The sequence below is a fragment of the Drosophila albomicans genome, chromosome 2L, assembly GCF_009650485.2.
Source record: "Drosophila albomicans strain 15112-1751.03 chromosome 2L, ASM965048v2, whole genome shotgun sequence".
In the NCBI taxonomy this organism is placed as follows: domain Eukaryota; kingdom Metazoa; phylum Arthropoda; class Insecta; order Diptera; family Drosophilidae; genus Drosophila; species Drosophila albomicans.
In genome coordinates, this window is record NC_047628.2 from 19,896,740 (window position 1) to 19,915,479 (window position 18,740).

An 18,740-nucleotide genomic window follows, 5' to 3' on the forward strand; every position below is an offset into this window, starting at 1 on the left:
ATCTTTGCATTACATAAAAACATAAGTAATCTTGTACGTTTCCATTTCCATAAACTGCACAAATGTCGTCTCATTTACAGCCAGTTCCAGTAATTGATTTAATGCCTGGATAATTTATGGTCAAGTCTGCAATCGAAACGAGGCAGAGAAAAGTACTTTTATGGCTATTGTGAAAGAAATTTCAATGGAGATTTGGTATTGAATGGAATTCAACATAGTGTAATGATCGCAATATGATACTTTGTACAACATTTTAAAATATGTTGATTTAAATTGCGAAGTATTTTTGTCTTCACAAATGCAGATAGACATATATTTTGTTGTTATTAAATTACAACATAACAAAATTAAACACAAGTTAATGTCATCATGAACATTTCAACGGCTCATTTTAAATTGAAATTGAACATTAATTTTAAATTGAAAATGAATTTTTGAAATGAAATCATTTGAAGCCAATCTCAACTGTAAATATACCGTGAGTCGGAAATTGATGAATGGCCGAGGAAGCAGAAAAGCCTCAGCGAACAGAGTGCAACAAGTGGAGGTGCAACTTACAAGTACAACTAAGCAATTGTTGGCTACAGGTTGTACTGGTTGGCGTTGACAGTTTTGTAGCTGGCACTTTGGCTATAAATTGATGCGGCAACTACATAACCAAAGCCATTGATTATGGCGCGTGCTTGTAAGGAAATCGCATAAATTATGGTTGGATAGAGACAGAGAAGAAGAGAGATGAGGTAGAGGGAGAGACAGCCTGACGTCGATCGATGGATCGATGATGATGGGTTGCTGAACTCGAAACACCTTTTGGATGTTGAGGCAGCGAACTCTTAAGCTATTTGTCAAGCCTCTCTTTTAACTACAAGTTGCCCCTTGAAATTGTCCCTCGTCTCCTCAACATTCGACAATTTGTTGGCTACGCATCCTCCGCTAATTGACAGCAGCTCGCTCCCTCTTGTTGTAGTTGTGGCTCGTTTCGCGTGTAATTGATGAGACAAGGCGGCTCTAGGCCTTTGACCCTGCCCCTCACTTGCTCTACACCTATGTGTGAGTAATTTATGAAGACATTGTTTTGTCTCTGCTATAAATACTTGTATTTGCTTTCCCTTTTTTTTGTTGTTATGTTGTACTCTTGCGCGCTCATCTACAGCAATTACTCATCTTTCAATCGCTCAATCTTGGAGACTGCAAATGACACAAGCAGTTGAGCTCAGCTCCAACTGAGTCATCATTAGTTGGTTCAGTCACAACTTTCGCTGTTTTGTTGCTTATATAATAATTCACCAAAATTATGATATGCATAACAATCCACAGATAATCTCTTAATCATAATCTCTCACTTTACTCTCTTGCAGAATCGCTACGTTCCGGTGTGGATCAAACGGAGCTGCAGGAGCTCAATGAATTGGGTTTAATCCTTGCAACGCCACGGGACTCGAAGCGTGCCTCCATCAGCAATGAGGTGCTTTGCATTTGCGGTGCGGCAGACACCAAAAATGCCACCTGCAGCTGTGCCACAGAGAAGGCGCCCAAGCTGCAGCGCACCCAAGACTCGAGGGAGTCGAGTTGCGCCTTGGAAACAGAACAGACGGAGGCACAGCTGAAGGAATTAACAGCAAGCTTACCCACTACAAATGAGGTGGGTACAACAACTTGGCAGCCAGTCTGAACTATGTAAAACAACTCGGTATATCTCTCTTTCTCTTTTACTCTGCAGGACACTTCACTGCACAGCCAGGCGGAGGAGAATCCCCTGCTCAAGTGCTTCATGGAGAACGGCTACTTGAACTACGAACGGCTAACAAAGTGTCTGGAGGGCCGAAAGCAGCAGCAGGAGCAACAGCAATGCCAACTGATGGGACTCGCCATTGTTGTGCAGTGCATGTCCAAGCAGGTGAGATTGAAAACCAAATTGAATGGGCGAAGGGTTTTAGGATTTTGTGCAGAAAAACAGGCGCCAGGCAAAAGTCCTTGCCAGCAGTTTGTACCGAACTTTTGTTCACTTTGCAATGCGCTCGACTGATTTTCCCTTTGTCTGCGAGAACCAAAAAAAAAAAAGAGAGTGACGGGTGAGGGGATTGCTGTGTGTGCTCTAATAAAAGGCCAAAATCCAGGGCCAAGCGTGTATGGTCTAGAAATTTGCCTTAAGCTGCGCTTAAATTTCAGCTAATTTCGTTTAATTGTTACAGTTTCGACTAAGCCGCTCAATCCCTGAGTGCAACTGAAACCATATCCGGGTTGCATTCTTAATGCCTCGGCCACTTTTTCTCTTTTTGTGTTTGCACTAATTAAAACTCTAGTTTCGGCCTGGCCAACACACACACACACACACACACGAATGTATAGAGAGCTACTCTACATTTTCCACATCTGTTTCGGCTACTGTAAAAGTAGTTCTACCCTTTTGTTTTTGAGGTATGCGAAAAGGGTGTGATCTCTGCTCTGCATTCAATTAATTGTTATCATTCTCGAAAGGATTTTCCATACTCGAGTATAAAGAGAATTCTCGAGTATATTTCTCACATACGTGCGAGTTTTAACAGTTTCTACCGCTCGGGTTTAACAGCTCGCTCTTTAAATATAAAAGCGGTTAACACGCGAGGTGCGAATATAATGAAATATCATTTTCTAAAGCTGAAATACCTGACAGATTGTTCTACACTCACTCTCGATCCCTTTCCCGGTCTAATTATTCACGAAGCGAGTAACAAAAGTGTTAAGGTATTTCGGCCATAATCACGGAAATTCCAATGCAAAGTTTCAACTGATTTAAGACATCCTCAAATTCTTTTATTCTGCATTTATTCTCGTTTCTTTCTTTCTGTGAGTTATACTATTGAAATTACTATTGATTACTATTAAAACTGCAATTGCAGAATTTAAATTGCTTCCCATCAAATCATTTATTATTTAAATACTTAATTTTGATTAAGACATTATTATGGGGCATAACCATGGAAATTCCATTGCAAAGTTTGAAAGCAGTTTGTGTTCAAATTTTTTTATTCTTAATTTATTCTCGTTTCTTCACTTCTGATAGTTATACTATTGAATTGACTTTTGCAATGCACTATACATTTTAAGAACAGCACTCAAAACCCTTCCTTTTGAGGCTTCAACAACTTTATTTTGGATAAGAGACTATCTCTTGATCAATATGTGAATTTCAATTGCAATTCACTGTATTCTATTTCATTTTGCTTTCAATGTTGTCGCATTTATTGATTCAATTCAAACTTCATTAGGAATGCATTTATTTTGTGGCTCTTTCTCAACTGCAAACAGAGAAAGCAAAATTACCTGTTGTAGACTCTCACGTTGTCGCGATGAAGTGCTCGATAATTGGCATTTCCTTGACCATTAAATTGCAATAACAAGACCGTAAAAATACGCGACAACAACATTATTTTGACATTTGCCTCGCGATGTGTTGAGATGTCGTTAACACAGCAAAGGAGAGTTGTTCCTTTGCTTCCTTTTTCACTCGTAAATCGATTTATGATGTTGCTTGTCTGCTGACTCCTAAACCGCAAATGTTTTTAGCTAACAGGTAGAAAAGAGAAGGCGAGACTGAAAAAGTAGTTAACATACATAGATGCGAAGTGCAGCAAAATATTTATATAAAATTTACTATTATTTATACTCTATTGAATTTATTTCCTTTATTGCTCTCAGTAGTTGCTCATTTCTTTCACATTTCTCCAAGGATAATAGAAAACGAAAGTATACTCAAAGCAATTTCTTTTTGCCGTCATAATCCCATTCATTGCACAATATTTCGAGTACTTTGCCGCAATGTTTGTGTAACTTGTTGCATGCGGTTGGATGCGCATTTTCAATGGAATTTTCACATTTGCATAAATCGCTAGAGAATTTCAATATTGCGCATAGTTTTTCCCACTAAAAGCCTAAACGGCTGTTGTTTGTGTTTGTGTGTTGTGCTGTCAAACATAAATATTTATTTAAAAATATGATCCAGCTAAAGATTTCACAACACGGTGTGAAAACTGAGAACAGGCACAAGCACAAGGACATCAAGGATAACAGCACACGTTCTATAGGTTGCTTCTCTCTATGTCCTTCTCATTATCTTCGACTTCATATCGCTTGGCGTAGCGCGTGTTTCAATTTTTATGGCGGTTCGCAGATGAAGTGAAGGACGTGGAGAATGACAGCATTTTAATTATACTCCAGTTACTCTTGATATTCTACAACTAGGCTGCAGACAGCAGACTCTAAAGTAGTCGAAAGGATTAAGGACAAACCAGTGACACTTTAATTGTAGCTTCTACATACACAGGTAGTCAAGGATACGGCGACAAGACGACAGTCAAAGTAGCAGTCGGAGACGAAGATTGAGACGCAGACAGACAATCAAAGTATTGCGACGACAGACGATAGACAGATTTCTATTGCTAACCATGTCCGACAGTCTAAATATGAGGTTGGCTTAAACGTCTCGGGGCGGGAGTCGTTGATTAAGTAATTAAGATTAAGATTAAGTAATCGATTATTTGTGGTGGAAGTGGAGCAACCAAGGCGATTGCTTCAAAAATAAGTGTAGAGATGTTAATTCCACAAGCCAATGACTAATATTGATAATAATAATAATAATTTAAATTTGTTATGATAGAATAGGTATGAAAAACAATTTTAAATTTGATGTTGATAAGTTCATGTGATGTGTTAAGCCGAATTCAAATTGATGAATTAAAGTTTAAACAAATCTATAAACAAACTACTTTTCTACTAAAATAGAAATTAGGCGTAAATTAGGTTGACATAGTTTTAGCAAGTTCTTTCCAAATATGTATATATCAAATTTTTGTTAACTTTAATTAGTAAGCGATTGTTGACTTGAAGAAGAGTCTTTAATTATTTCCCGAAGATATAATATATATACTTTCCGTAACTAATAATCAAATATTTTTCAAGTTATTCTCTCGATTAGTTCCATGCAATAATGCAACTCTTGCAGCAACTCCCAATTATTTTTTCTAACCCCTTTAAGTACTTGCTAATGTCCAACTCTTAAGACTAAAATGAAGCTCCATTTAGCTGCAAGTCAGTCCGTCGTGAAAATTGCGATTGGTTGTAGCTAATCAAATTTGTGTCAAGTACTCGAAACTAAGTGTATCACTCGGCACTCGAGTTGACGCCAGCGAAGAGGAGTGTGCTTCCTTCTCACATTTTTGGAAGGGAGACGCTTCTTGTACACACTTTGTTCGATACGGAAACACCTGAAATGTCGCAGCGAAGGAGAGCAAATTGAAGTGCATTCCGACGCCCCAAATTCTAGATTCCAAACGTAATGCCGAAAGGGTTTTGTGCGTGACCAATTTTGCAGTCGCGCAGAAAACCACATGAGGTGTGGGCGAAATCGTTGGAAAGATTAAGCCGCAGACTTTGGCTGCAGATCGATTGCAGCAGAGTGTGCTACCAACTTTTTCTGGTTCTCTCTTTTTCTCGAGAGGCGTTGACGAGTAGCCAAAAACGCCCTTCGGTCCACCAAGAGCCACACCCATTTTGCTTTTTGGTTTTTTGCGCACTCAGACTCAAAAATGAAATGAGAAATGGAAAAGGAAGCGAAAATCCTTTTTGCCTACATCGTAAATCTGCTGTAAATATTTTGGGCCATCTTTCTGTTGCTCTTCCTTAAGTACACGACATTTTCTACCTGCGGGCCTATAAAAGGAGCTGGCGATCCTGTCGCTGGTCATCAGTCGACTCGCAGTATTCGTCGTGTTCAACACGTCGCTTTCCTTGCAAAGAAATTTAAATTTACAAAATGTTTGAGAACTTTGTGTTTACCAACGAGAATTTGTCCGCTGAAACCATGGACTTTGATTTGATCAGCTGGACTGAGTGCAGCGACAACATTATGGATAATCTGTCTTACGATTCTGAGGTAAAAGAGGGACAAATGAAAAGTAGAAAGAAGAGAGTATAAACAAATTCATGTGGGAGAAATTGAGGGAATAAACTAATTTAGTATTAGGTTCTTAATTTTGTACTTCTTGAACTTCCAACTTATATATTTCTTTGTTTATTTAATTTTTTTTATATTTAACTTAAGTAACCCTTGTTTTCTTTGTACTGTGATCGTTATGAATTTCTTATTTTTATAAATTTATACTTATACATAATTGGTTATTTTTGAAAATTTAGTCATTATTTTAACAAAGGAATTAATCCTACTTTCATGTTAATATTATTATTATAAGAACAAATGAAAGCTACAGACTACACACTTCATTATTGTGCAAATTCGATATTTCCAAATCAAACATATTTATGAAGTTTAAAATTCAAAAGAATTCTCCTAGAACAATATCACTTTATATTTAGGAATTCATCAGAATTCCCTCTTAAGTGGACACTTAATATCTGCAGTACAATTCTATAGATGTGCATTAAAAAATGCTTAAAAATTGAAGAGCCTACCAGGAATACTTTTATTCCCACGCTCACTTTACTACACGAGAACTGAAAATGTAAATCCTTGTGGTCAAGGTCAAGTTTTGGGAATTTTCCCATCGTAAAGCAATTTTCACGCGAGCAATTAAGAGGTGGCTCAGGTAGCAAAATTGCAACCGTTCTAAACTCCTTGTTTGTTTTCTTCTTTTGCAGATGGACAAGTTGAGCTGTCAGGACAAGAAGTCGCAGACAACGCTGGCCGAGACAATCGCCATGCTGCAGCAGACGCAGCGCAATTGCGAAGAGCTGCAACAGCAGTTGCACGACAAGGATGTGGAGTGGACACAGCGTCAGCAGGAGTTGGAACATCTGCAACGCAGCAAGCTGCAAGAAGGTAAGTCACAAGAATCCTTAACTCTTTTCTTAACGTAATGCCAATTCGTTTCTGTTTCCATCTTCTTCTGTGTAGCACAAGACAAAGTGCAGGAGGTGCAGTTGCTGGCCAAAGAGCGTTTCCTAGAGCTTGAGTCCCAGCTGCAGGCTAAAGATGAGGAGAAAAAACAGGCGCTGCAAGCGTATCATCAGGAAATGGCCCATCAGCTGCGTCACAAGCAGGACCAGCTGAATGCCGCCGAGCAGCAAGTGCTGCAGCTACAAACACGCATTCGCGACCACGAAGCCCAGGAGCAAGTGCTGCGTGAGAAGCTCACACGCAAGGAGAACACACATGTGCGTTCCATGTCCGCGGCCACACAGCGCGAAGAGGAGGCGCTAGAGCGTGTCAAGGAGCTGGGCAAGGAGCTGCAATCGCTGCGCACCAGCACCGAGCTGAAGGAGCGCGATCTGCGGGATCGTCTGGCGTTGTCGCAGGATGAGGTCAGCGTGTTGCGCACTTCGTCGCAGCGTCGCAGTCCCAGCAACCACAGCAACAGCAATGGCAGCCACAGCAACAGCCTCAACGATAGCAGCGGCGAGCTGTGCCGTCTGACCAACGAGGCGGAGAGTTTGCGCTGTGTGCTGGAGCTGAAACAGGCCGAGATCTCGACGCTGTCCAAGCAGAACGCTGAGCTGCAGCGGGAGAACGACGAGCAGCGCAGTTTGAGTAATCGTGTCACACTGCTGGAGGCACAGAATGAAATGATGCGCACAGAGCTCGAGAGCAAGACAGAGAAAGAAAAGTAAGTAGAGAAACAATATACAACCGGTTTATATCTTCGTAAGTTCTAGTTGAAATACAGGCTACGGTTTGTGTCTTAGCTTAGCTAAGCGAAGATGAGTACACAGAATTTTAATTGTATTCCCAACTAATATTCGCTTTTCTCTCTTTCGCTTGCAGAGAAATTCAGCGCCAGATGGAGGAGATGCAAAAGGCATTCAACCACGAAAGCATCAAGCGTAAGCGCCTCACCTGCGACAAGGAGGAACTGCAGTATCATCTCAAGCAACGCTCCGAGCAGCTCGTTCTGGTGCAAGCCCAGCTGCATGAGCTCTCCAACTGCTCCCACGACAGCTCCATCAACAGTCACTCGTACAGTCGAAGCAATTCAATGCGTGCCGACACATCAAACACATCGCCACCCGCCTCGCCAGTCATCAAGGGCGTCATCGAACGCAACGATTCCGTTAGCTGGGTACTCGAAATGGACGATGAGTCGCCACAGGTGGCCGCCTCGAAGCTGGTGCGACGTGCCGGCTCCTTGCGCAGCACCTGCGAACGCAGTCCCACCCAACGCCGGCAGCCGCAGCTGTCGCAGAGTTTCGCCAGCAATGGCCACACTAATGGCCATGGACATGGCTCCATTTCGCATGTACAGGGTCCCAATCCGCTATCGCAAAGCATGTCAGCCACAGCTCTAATGCGTGGTCAGACCAATGAGCCCGAGTCGCCGCGTCCACTCTGCCGAGCTCGCTCCCAATCCGTGTGCAACAACAAGGCGGCAGCAACAGCCTTTGAGATGCGTCCCCAGCGCCAGCAGCAACAGCAGCGTCAGCGGCAGAGATGCGATGACGTCGAGGCGCCGTTATCGGATTGGCAGGTGGATGAGCTGCGTTCCAGTTCGCCGCAACCGTTGCCACCGCCAGTTTTGGCCGAGATGCGACCACGCAGCAGCTCCGCAATGAAGCTGATAACCTGCGATGCGTATCCCAAGGCGCTCAATAAGAAATTCCAGGAGATACAGGAGTCCGCGGGCGAGGCAATGGTATCCGGTGCCAATTCAGAGGACGAGAGCTGCTCGGCTTCATCGGAGGATATGCGCAGCTCGTCCGCCTCAAGCACTGCATCAGCAGCAGGGTGTTCGCTATCGAAACGCCAAAAGCAACCGTCACGCATGTCCATTGAGGAGGCGCTGCTGCTCGATCAGGTGAACAGCCTGAATGGCACACCCATGGAGGTGAGCTGGTCCGAGGATGCTGCCGATGCGGATGCCGCCAACAATGGACACAGCAGCATCGCATGACAGCAGCCACCATCATTGGATGTTGGTTATGAGGAGCGTGCCGTCATCGAGCAGATTGCCGAGGCAGCCGAAGAGGCTTATGAGATGGCCACCGATGACCAGCAGGAGGAGCTGATTGTGGGCGATGACGATGACGACGACCAAGATGATGAAGATGATGAGGCCGAAGGTGTTAATTTCGATGTTGATGTGGATGATGAAGATGATGATGATGATGATAGCTTCTAAAGCATATGGCGCGCGCATCTAGATTGTAGAACAATTCAATGAGCATCATTAACTAAAAGCATAGCTTGGCGCAAATATAAAAACTGAACAGAATAAAACCGAAAAACTCGATAAACTAGTAAAAGTCTTGGAGAGTAACAGGATAAAACACACACAGAATAAAAAATCATACATTGTAATTGAAAATTTCAAAATGAAAATGTTTTATGTAAATAAGTGCATTTAGAGTGCGATTTTGTGAATGCGAAAGCGAGAGGCAACAACAATATTTGTTTATTAATCGTATAACATAATTTAAAGAATTTAAGATATAGTATGATAGAAGAGAAGATATTTTATGCAAACACACACAGATATACACACACACACATACACAGTAAGTGGATCCGTCACAGTCTAAAGAGAACATTGGAACGAAAAAGAATGAGAAGAAGAGTGCACACATTTTACGATTTACGATTACGAGAAATGCGACTCAGTGAATAATCAAAATGAGTAGAAGAGTAACAAGTATAATAGGTTTAAAAGATATAGAGAACAGTAGCCCAACTCTTCGGAAAACATAAAACACATAAGTACGACGTTTCAAAGCAAATACGATAATACTACGAGTAAATAAATAAATGTTATGGTTAGGCATTTAGCTCAAGCATTATAAAAATATACGAGTATATACACACAACTTATAATATAACTATACAATACCAGATTTATATATATACAACATATTATTATTATCGTATTCTAACCACAAAACACACAACTCGAGATAACGTCTATCGTATATTAAATAATATGTAATGTGTTATAGCCCCCATCCACACAACTTCTCCTTCTCCTCTTAAGCTCAACGGATATAACAGAACAGAACAGAACATTCACTTGATGTCCTTAATTGTAATACCCCGAAAACTTTGAAATTGAAATTGTACAATTTACACATCTAGAAATGTACGGATTAAGCAAAATTTGCATCCGGACCCTTAAGCTTTAATTTTTTTGTGCGTGTTTGTGAAATATTTGAGCATTATTTATTATTTAGTTTTTAGGATCAGCTGAAGGATCATCTATTATAATGCGTAAATACATACATATATACATATTGTTTATAGCTTATTTGTACATTACTTTTTAGCTTAGCATTTAGTTAAATTTACGTTTTTAATTTGTTATCAATGATTATTATATCCGTATCCATAACCGTATCCGTATCCGTATCCGTATCTATAACTGTAACTGTAACTATAACTATAAATGTATCTAATTGCAAGTCTTATATGTATAAGCTAAAAGGATACGCAAAAGTTTAACACGCAGCATTGTCATTAATTTTTAAGTAAGCTACGATTGCTATGTTTTTTTTATGTGTGAGCCCAGCAACAACAACAACCACAATAACAGCAACTCATCCTAAATTCTGTGCATACGTATAATAAATGAAATAAGCAGAATAAAACAATACAGAAAGGAATGCAAATAAGAGTATAATATAACAGTATAACACAAATTGCTACGGAAACAAGAAACCTACAAATATTTTTTGCTAAATAATTTCAAAACCTAAAATAAAATAGTAATTGTTTCAACAAATCGCCTGCCTTATCTTTTCTTTAGTATTTCGTTATTAAATCTAATTTGATGACGACATTACAAATTGCAAGCTGACAATTTTTTCTTATAATACCATAAAAAATTGGTAAAAATCAGATAGTCCTTGATATCTCCGTTATTTACGGGACGACTTGAATGTCCTTTGGTCAGATTGTAGCCCTAACCAATAGCTAACGTTTAGCACAGGACTCGTCAGGATACGCAAGGATATAGTCGAGATATGAAGACTTTTTGAAATTGAAAAAGTCCTGTGTATCTCCGGTGTTTGAAGGACCTTCGTCCTTTGAATACTACCATCCGGCTCGGCTTGAAGAGAATCTCCTTTGGTGAAAAGGACATCCCGATAATCCTTTAAATATAGAAGTTACGACTGATTTTGTGAGATTTGGCCAATTTTTGCGGTCCTCACCCTTGAAAAATTTGCGTGTTCAGCAAAGCCGATGACGTCATTTGGACTTAGAAAAAATCAAATTGTTTCCCATAAAATATTTTAAAAATTGTGCAAAAATCAGAAAATGCTTAATATCTCCGTTATTTACAGGACGATTCGGATGTCCTTTGGTCAGATTGTAGCCCTAACCAATAGCTAACGTTTGGCACAGGACTCGTCAAGATACGTAAGGATATAGCCATGTTATAAGGACTTTTTGAAATTTAAAAAATCCTGTTTATCTCCGGTGTTTGAAGGACATTCTTCCTTTAGATAGTGCCATCCGACTTGGCTCGAACAGGATGTTCTTCGGTGAAAAGGACATCCCGATAGTCCTTCAAATATAGAAGTTACGACTGATTTTGTGAGATTTGACCAATTTTTGTGGTCCTCACCCTTAAAAAATGTAGGAAAATGTTTTGGTGCAATTTTACATTTTTTTTGGTGCACATCGATTCTTTTGCTCTAAAAGGACTCAAAAAAAACATGTCCTTTCGTCCTTAGCAAGGACATAACAAAGTTAAAGCCAAAAAGTGAAATTTAAAATAAATATTCATTCTCCCATTCAGAGGTCCTTGAAGGATATTCTACACAATGACATTAAAAAAAAACATTTATTGTTCTATAGTAAAATAGTTAAAATCTGCACAATTACTATTTCTAGTACAAAAAGGTCACATAATACTTAAACGCGGGCAGACTTAAGCTCGTTCTTCTTTAATCTATCCTCGTATTCCTTGAGGAGCTTGAACTTCTGGATTTTGCCGGACGTGGTTTTAGGGAATGCATCTATGGGCACAACATAGCGAGGCACCTTAAAGTGAGCCAGTTTGCCCTTCGAATAGGCACGCAAAGCCTCGCTTGTAAACGTCTTGGGGTCAACGTAGTCCTTGACACGTACGAAGGCGCAGAGCTCCTCACCCAAACGCTCATCAGGAACGCCAATCACCTGGAAGGAAAAATTGAATTAGTTGCACATTGTATTGTACTATGTATGTAAAACTTACATGAGCTTCGACCACCTGAGGATGGCTGTTTAAAAAGTCTTCAACCTCTTTGGGGAAAATGTTCTCGCCTCCACGAATAATCATCTCCTTGAGACGACCGACAATGCGTCCGTAGCCATTGGCTTCGATAACAAACTGATCGCCCGTGTGCAGCCAATTGTCGGCGCTGAGAATCTCCTCCGTCTTTTCCACATCCTTGTGGTAACCCAGCATGGTCAGATAGCCGCGCACGCACAGCTCACCCGGCTGACCGAAGGGCACCAGGCAACCATTCGCATCAATAACTTTGGCCTCGATATGATCCGTGATGTATCCCACACTGTTTAGCACAGTGTCCGCTGGTTCACCTGGCCGCGACTGGAAGATAACGGCAGTCGACTCCGTCAGGCCATAGACGCTGTGCATTGTCTGCACACCCAGCACTTCCTTAACGTCCAGGATGAGCTGTGGCGCAACAATCGCACCACCCGTTATTGCCTTCTTGATTGGGCCGAGTGGCAACTGAAGCGAACGCTGTGCATGCACCAGATCGACATACATTGTGGGCGTGCCATGCAATACAGTGCATTTCTCATTGAAGATGGCTTTTAGTGAGTCCTTGGGACTGAAGTTGGGAGCTGGTAACACCATGGTGGCACCCTTGGCCAGTGCTGCCATGATCGTGATACTCACGCCAAAGGCATGAAATAGTGGCACCTGCACACAGATCCTTTCGTCCTCGAGCTCATTCCGGTTGCCCACATGGATGCCATTGTTCACAATATTGTAGTGGGAGAGCAGGGCAGCCTTTGGATGACCCGTCGTGCCTGAGGTGAATTGCACATTGCAAGGAGTCTCGGGGCAAATCTCACGTTGGAATTTGGCAATTTCCGCCTGCTCCGTGGCATTGCTCAGGTCGAGCACATCGTCGAAACGAAAGGCTCCTTTCAGGCTCTCCTGACTGTTGATGATGATCGTGCGCAGGTGTGGAAACTCCTCGCTCTTGATCTTGCCCGGTTCCGAATGGGCAATTTCGGGACAAATCTCACGCAATATCTCATAGTACTTTGTGCTCTTGAACGCCTCGGGTGCCACAATCGCCTTGATGTCCACCTTTTTCAGGCAGTAAGCCACCTCAGGTCCTTGGAATCCAGGATTAATGCCCACCGATGTGAGGCCAGCTCGCGCTGCTGCCATATAGGTGAGATACCAATGCATGTAGTTGGGCGCCCAGATGCCAATGGCGTCGCCCTTCTGCAGACCCAGTTTACGGAAACCAGCCGCCAAGCGATCTACTTCCTGCAACAGACTGCGGAACGTATATCGCTGAGCTTCGTGACACGAAACTATCGCCTCAGTGCTGCCAAACTTGGACGAGGCCAACTCAAGTTGTTGGCCAACATTGCGATAGACCAACGGCTCCTTGCCAATCTTGTGTATATAACTCGATGTGGAAACGCTGCCATGAAAAGATATCAAAAGTGTATCAGAAATCATACAAAAATTATTCATCAGAACATTTTTGCTATATTTTAGCCAATTAACATATCAATCAATTATTATTTATTTCATCATTTTCGACAACAATTACAAAACTTTGAGATATTATTATTATTATCGTTTTATAATATAATTTAGATTAGTTATAAATGTATTGTATTATTTCATCATTTTCCACATCAGTTACAAAACTTTGATGTATTATTATTATTATCATTTTATAATATATTTTAGTTTAATTATATATGTACTTGTATTATTTCTAATAAATATACTTATAATTGTTCTTGAATTATCTTGTTTTTCTTTCTTACGCATTTTATTTTATTGTCTTATTTTAAGTCTGTCATACGATCCAATACACACATGCAAACATATATAATTTCAAAACACAATCCACTTTAACAAATAGTTTTAAATGCATTGTGGTTGATACCCCAACTAAGCGAGGTCCACAGTTCGGCGCAAAAGCTCTCAAAGCTTGCGCCGAAAATAACTTGCATGTCTGCTTTTGAATGCTCTCTGTTTGTGTTTGCCTTTTCTATTGTTTTTGCGTTGTAAACACTCAGCGTTATGAATTAAGCGATGAGCTTTTTTTTTTTGTTTAAAATGTAATGCCGATTCGCTTATCATTTCAATTAGTTGCATATGTAAGAGAATATTTGTAATTATTATTCAATAATGCGAGTTTAATATATGCTGGAAAGTGCAAATTGCTTCTAATAGAAAAGACTGTAAAACACTGGGGTGACTTTGAGGCTAAATATAGTTACCTGTTTGTGGAAAATTTCTAAAGTTAACAGGTAAAATATTCTGCGTAGTTTTTTCTAATCACGTTTATTAAGCTTTTGAAGATAAATGCATGTAAGTGCGGAAGAAAGTAAAAGTGAGAGCTGACTAACGACGTTCTAATACCCTTACTTTACATATATTATTTATTATGAGCATTTACGTTGTAATTTAATCGAGATGTAAATATATACAATAGACTTTATTATACCCTTCCCCTAGCTTGGGCATCTAAGAATGCCCAAAAATTAGAACTATTATAATGTTACGTAACAATTGCGTAGCAGTCTTGCTGACGTGGAGGCAAAAGCAACCACTTTGCCCAAAAATCGCCTTACGACAATTTAATGCCCTGTCATCGGCCCCCTAATTAGTCAAAGCATGCTAAATAGTCGATGCTCTTCTTGCATAAAAGCAAAATCTAATCAATCAATTGCTTGCTTTACATCGCACACACCCACTCACACTCACACATACGCACACCTTGATCTTGAGCACACCTCTTATCTTCCTTCTTCATCTTCTTAATTTTTTTTTCAACTTACCAACGCAATGCTTTATGCGCAGCATACTGCTTGAGCAGATGCCGTGAGAGAATTTGCAGTTTCTTGTTCAACATGTTTATTGCGAATAATGAATGCACATTACTTTTTACACTACAACACTTTTAATTACTTATTGTTGATATGTATAAACGTTGCTTGTAATTGATTTATTAGAAGTTAGGTAGAGGAGAGAAATCCACACGTCCACAATTCGCCGCGGTCAAACGCGTACTGAGCAGGGTTAGTTCTAATCGCAGTCGACATCGCCGCGAGAATAGCCGAAAAGCAACAGCTGACGGCGAATTGCCTTGCCTTGCTCTTATCTACATAAACACACGCACACACATGCACGCAGATCATTGCGTGTAGTTGTAGTTGCTTTAGTTTTTCGGGTTTGCCGATCAATGTATTCGTCGCTTTTATGCTTTTTGTTTTGTTCATTCTGATCGCTTGTATTTTGTTTGCTGCTTACTTTACCTATTGGCACGTGTTGCACACGCATTATCGCTATATTTATTTGTTTTTGCTCTTGTGTTTGTTTTGTTTCGTTTTTTCCCCCAGTGTTTTTATTTAACCGGCATTTTGCACTTGCTTGGTTTCATTGTTTCGCCCCGTCTCTTTTCCTACTTTTAGTTTGTGAGCTTTTAAAAGCTACTTTTTGAATATGACAAATTTGCTGCTGCGAATTGTGCTTTTATATGAAGTAGATTTTGAATATGTTTGGCAACTGTACTATTCGCCTTGTATGGTTGTACATGTGTACATAAAGACCTTGATGTTGATGTGTGGATCTTTATGTTTTCACGGAAATGTTTCTGTTTGTTAAAATACAAATTTACGATAATTTGCCACAATTTCAATTGGGTGTCAAAGAAGTGTAAAATGAGTATTAGATTAAACTAGTTAAAGAGATTAATTAAACCAAAGATCGTTGATGTTGAACTGTTCACTTCAACGCCAATTACGATTGCGATTTACATACATATACATATATGTCTGATTAGAATTCGTGGGTTTGCACAAATGCCCAACAGATGACGCTACTTCATCATCTGTTGGTCAGTAGATGAAACTTGCTAAATGTTTATATGTTTAGGTGCATATTAATTCATATCAAGGGCAATTATAAAAGGGGAAAATTAAGACCTTATTAGATAGCATATTTTAGTATGTCTTCAAAATTATTATCGGTATACATAGCCTTAAGCTCAATTAATGAAAGGGGAATTGTTAGCTTTGATTAGAGCAATGCTTTTAAAAAAATTTTTATCAGCCAAATTGTTTTGTCTGGCATATAAATTTCCATTTATAGCATAAGGTGATTTTTTTAGTGCTATGTATAGTACAATAAAAATGCATGTTGTTTAAATTCTCTTGCAGCGTGGTTTTAAATTTGTGACAATAAAGAAAGTCGATAATGAAAGAGAGATATCGCAACTCTTTTTCTAGGCAATACTAATCTGAGTATATATTTATACAACTAGTCATAATCGGATCGGAGCGTGCCTTTGTCTGTTTAGTGTCTAGAATTTAGCACAAGTTTTTTGGTACAGTTGATATTAATAGAATCGCCAGACGCGCGAACGACGAACGTACGACTAGAACTTCTTATCAATTTAAAGTCATTGGCTATGTAATCAAATAAATTATATTAGACGCCACTCAAAAGCGAACAGCTGTCCCACAATTGAAGTAGAAGAAGAAGATGATGAACCTTGAAGTGCAATCAGACTAAAGATTGTGCAGAATTATCTTTACCCAACAGAATCTGCTTGACATTGGGCAACACTGAATCAACATTAGCAGTACGATCGATCTCCATTTCACCGATTTCGTAGAGTACATGGGTGTTGTTATCCCTCGGCTCTAGCGTGCGTATAAAGTCCGTCTCCGTCGCCTTGCCCTTCGTGTAGCAGAAATCTGGAATATCCGTACACTTGCATTCGGCGGGAACGTGAGCTATCTCATAGAGGTATGTGGCGAACAATTCGATATTTCGCTGATATTCTTCTATGGTACAGCTCTCGTTCGCCTGATGCGGCAACATGTGCATCGAGCAGAAGGGCAAACCCACCACCTGGGTGTGCTTCATGCAATTACGACGCAACTCATTGATGATGGGCATACAAACGTTGACTGTATCGGGAATCGCTGCAGTCACATTGTAGGTGCTTTTGTAGGCGCGAATGGCGGCCACATTGAAGGTGGCGTTGCGTGGTTGCTTGGAGGGCGCCAGCTGATCGAGGACCCGCAAATACGTTGGGTTCTTGCACTTTAAACGTTTGTAATGCTGATCCAGATGATCTTTCACGGCGAATTTCACATAGCGATAACTTTGATTCGGCACCAATTTCACCGAGAACAGCGCCGAAACTTGTTTGGGTATTCGGAAGCTCTGCGTGCTCACCTTGGGTGGACACTTCACCGAATGCAACGTTAAGCTGGGCATGCACCAGCGATGTTTGAGAAACTCGGGATGTGATTGTTCGTGTGGCAAAGTTGTTGCTCCCGTGCGTCGTTTGTACTCCTGTATGCCCAACTCCACCTGACAGAAGATATCCCAATCTTGTTGCGTGACGGGCAACAGATGTCGGTGCAATCCCTTGACCAGGATGCCCTGCTTAGTGTCCGTCAGCGTGTTCAGCAGCAGACATAGATCCGACATGGGATCGCGTTGCAAGCCACATTCGCATTGTGGTGGCGGACACTTGTCCTTGGCCTCCTTTGGCGGCGGCTCGGATTGCACCTCCAGCTCGAACTTCACGTAGCCGCTGTGGCAAGTGGTGAGCATGGGCACATTCTCGGCTATCCAGAGATTGGTGGTGCTCACCAGCAAATCGACGGGTTGAAAAAATTGTTTGCGCTGCTCGAACACGTCTCGCAACAATTGCAGACTCACGTTGCTGTTGCCGTCGATGATGAACTTGATGTTGACGGGCAAATCATTAGTCTGCGTCATCCATGCATCGATCGCCTGAATCCAACACATGAGCGGACCCTTGGAGTTGGTCAAACCACGGCCATAGAGTTTCTCGTTCTTCTGGGTGAGCGAAAAAGGCGGATACAGCCAAGGATCGGATTCTGGCACAGGCAACACATCGATGTGGCCATAAATGAGCATCACATTCTTAGCGGGCGTCGAGAAGTAATCGGCAAAGATCATATAGTGGGCTGGCGTACCCTCTTCCTTGGCCCCCACATCCACGAGCTCCACATCGAAGCCCAGCTCAATGAGCCGTTGAGCCATGCGATCCATGGCCTGTTTATTCTGTGCATCGTATTGGATATCATGGGGAATGGTCCTGATACTCAGGATGCTATCGAGTTCCATGAGCTGCGTCTCCAGCTGGCCATGCGCATGATCGATCACATGGTTAAGGTGATACCGTCTCACCATTATCCTCTTCTCCGGCGCATAGTCGCGAATGCATTTATCACGCAGACAGTCGCATCGATCTGAGGTCACCTGATCGATGAAGATGGCGCAACTGTTTAGTTCGCCCCAGCAAATCATTTTGTCGGTATTTAATAAAACAACAAATGCTACAAAAAATATTTGAATTTTGATATGTTCTCGAGAGAGCCAAAAAACATTAAGTGAACAATACATCAAAGCCATCTTAAACATTTATATTTATACGGAAAATTTTCGCTTCTTTTTCTTAATGTCTACTTAAAATCTTTGTGGAGTCTGCAAACATTTCAACCAGACATTAAGTAAAGTAGCTGAATAATTTGTAGTAAAGTGTGAGATATTTTCCTCAAGTTTCAG

The 18,740-nt window shown here is 41.0% G+C and overlaps 3 protein-coding genes across 3 annotated transcripts in view; 1 reads left to right on the forward strand and 2 right to left on the reverse strand.

Annotated features, from left to right (window-relative positions):
* The window catches only part of LOC117565103 (serine-rich adhesin for platelets), a 105,492-nt gene extending 94,795 nt beyond the window's left edge, over positions 1-10,697 (forward strand). The window contains exons 6-10 of the mRNA XM_034244061.2: positions 1,359-1,642; positions 1,721-1,897; positions 6,634-6,814; positions 6,890-7,598; positions 7,757-10,697. Coding sequence (XP_034099952.1) covers positions 1,359-1,642; positions 1,721-1,897; positions 6,634-6,814; positions 6,890-7,598; positions 7,757-8,879 — 2,474 coding nt within the window. The 3' untranslated portion in view covers positions 8,880-10,697. The remainder of the gene's footprint in view (positions 1-1,358; positions 1,643-1,720; positions 1,898-6,633; positions 6,815-6,889; positions 7,599-7,756) is intronic.
* Positions 10,698-11,743: 1,046 nt separating this feature from the next.
* LOC117563814 (medium-chain acyl-CoA ligase ACSF2, mitochondrial) lies at positions 11,744-15,198 on the reverse strand. The gene is made up of 3 exons (XM_034242347.2): positions 14,969-15,198; positions 12,156-13,593; positions 11,744-12,097 (listed from the first exon to the last, which is right to left on the reverse strand). Exons 1-3 carry the CDS (start codon positions 15,040-15,042, stop codon positions 11,834-11,836), a joined length of 1,776 nt encoding a protein of 591 aa, XP_034098238.1. The 5' UTR covers positions 15,043-15,198; the 3' UTR covers positions 11,744-11,833.
* Positions 15,199-16,694: 1,496 nt separating this feature from the next.
* Positions 16,695-18,482, reverse strand: LOC117564945 (cytosolic non-specific dipeptidase-like). The gene has a single exon (XM_034243899.1). It carries the CDS (start codon positions 18,480-18,482, stop codon positions 16,695-16,697), a length of 1,788 nt encoding a protein of 595 aa, XP_034099790.1.
* Positions 18,483-18,740: the final 258 nt, after the last annotated feature.

Excerpts from the sequence above, each read along its gene's own strand:
- LOC117564945 (XM_034243899.1), bottom strand. The coding sequence starts at position 18,482 with ATGATTTGCTGGGGCGAACTAAACAGTTGCGCCATCTTCATCGATCAG.
- LOC117563814 (XM_034242347.2), bottom strand. The coding sequence starts at position 15,042 with ATGTTGAACAAGAAACTGCAAATTCTCTCACGGCATCTGCTCAAGCAG. Across the intron at positions 13,594-14,968 it reads GCGCATAAAGCATTGCGTTG|CGTTTCCACATCGAGTTATA; the intron begins GTAAGTTGAAAA and ends TTTTCATGGCAG. Across the intron at positions 12,098-12,155 it reads CTCAGGTGGTCGAAGCTCAT|GTGATTGGCGTTCCTGATGA; the intron begins GTAAGTTTTACA and ends TTTTCCTTCCAG.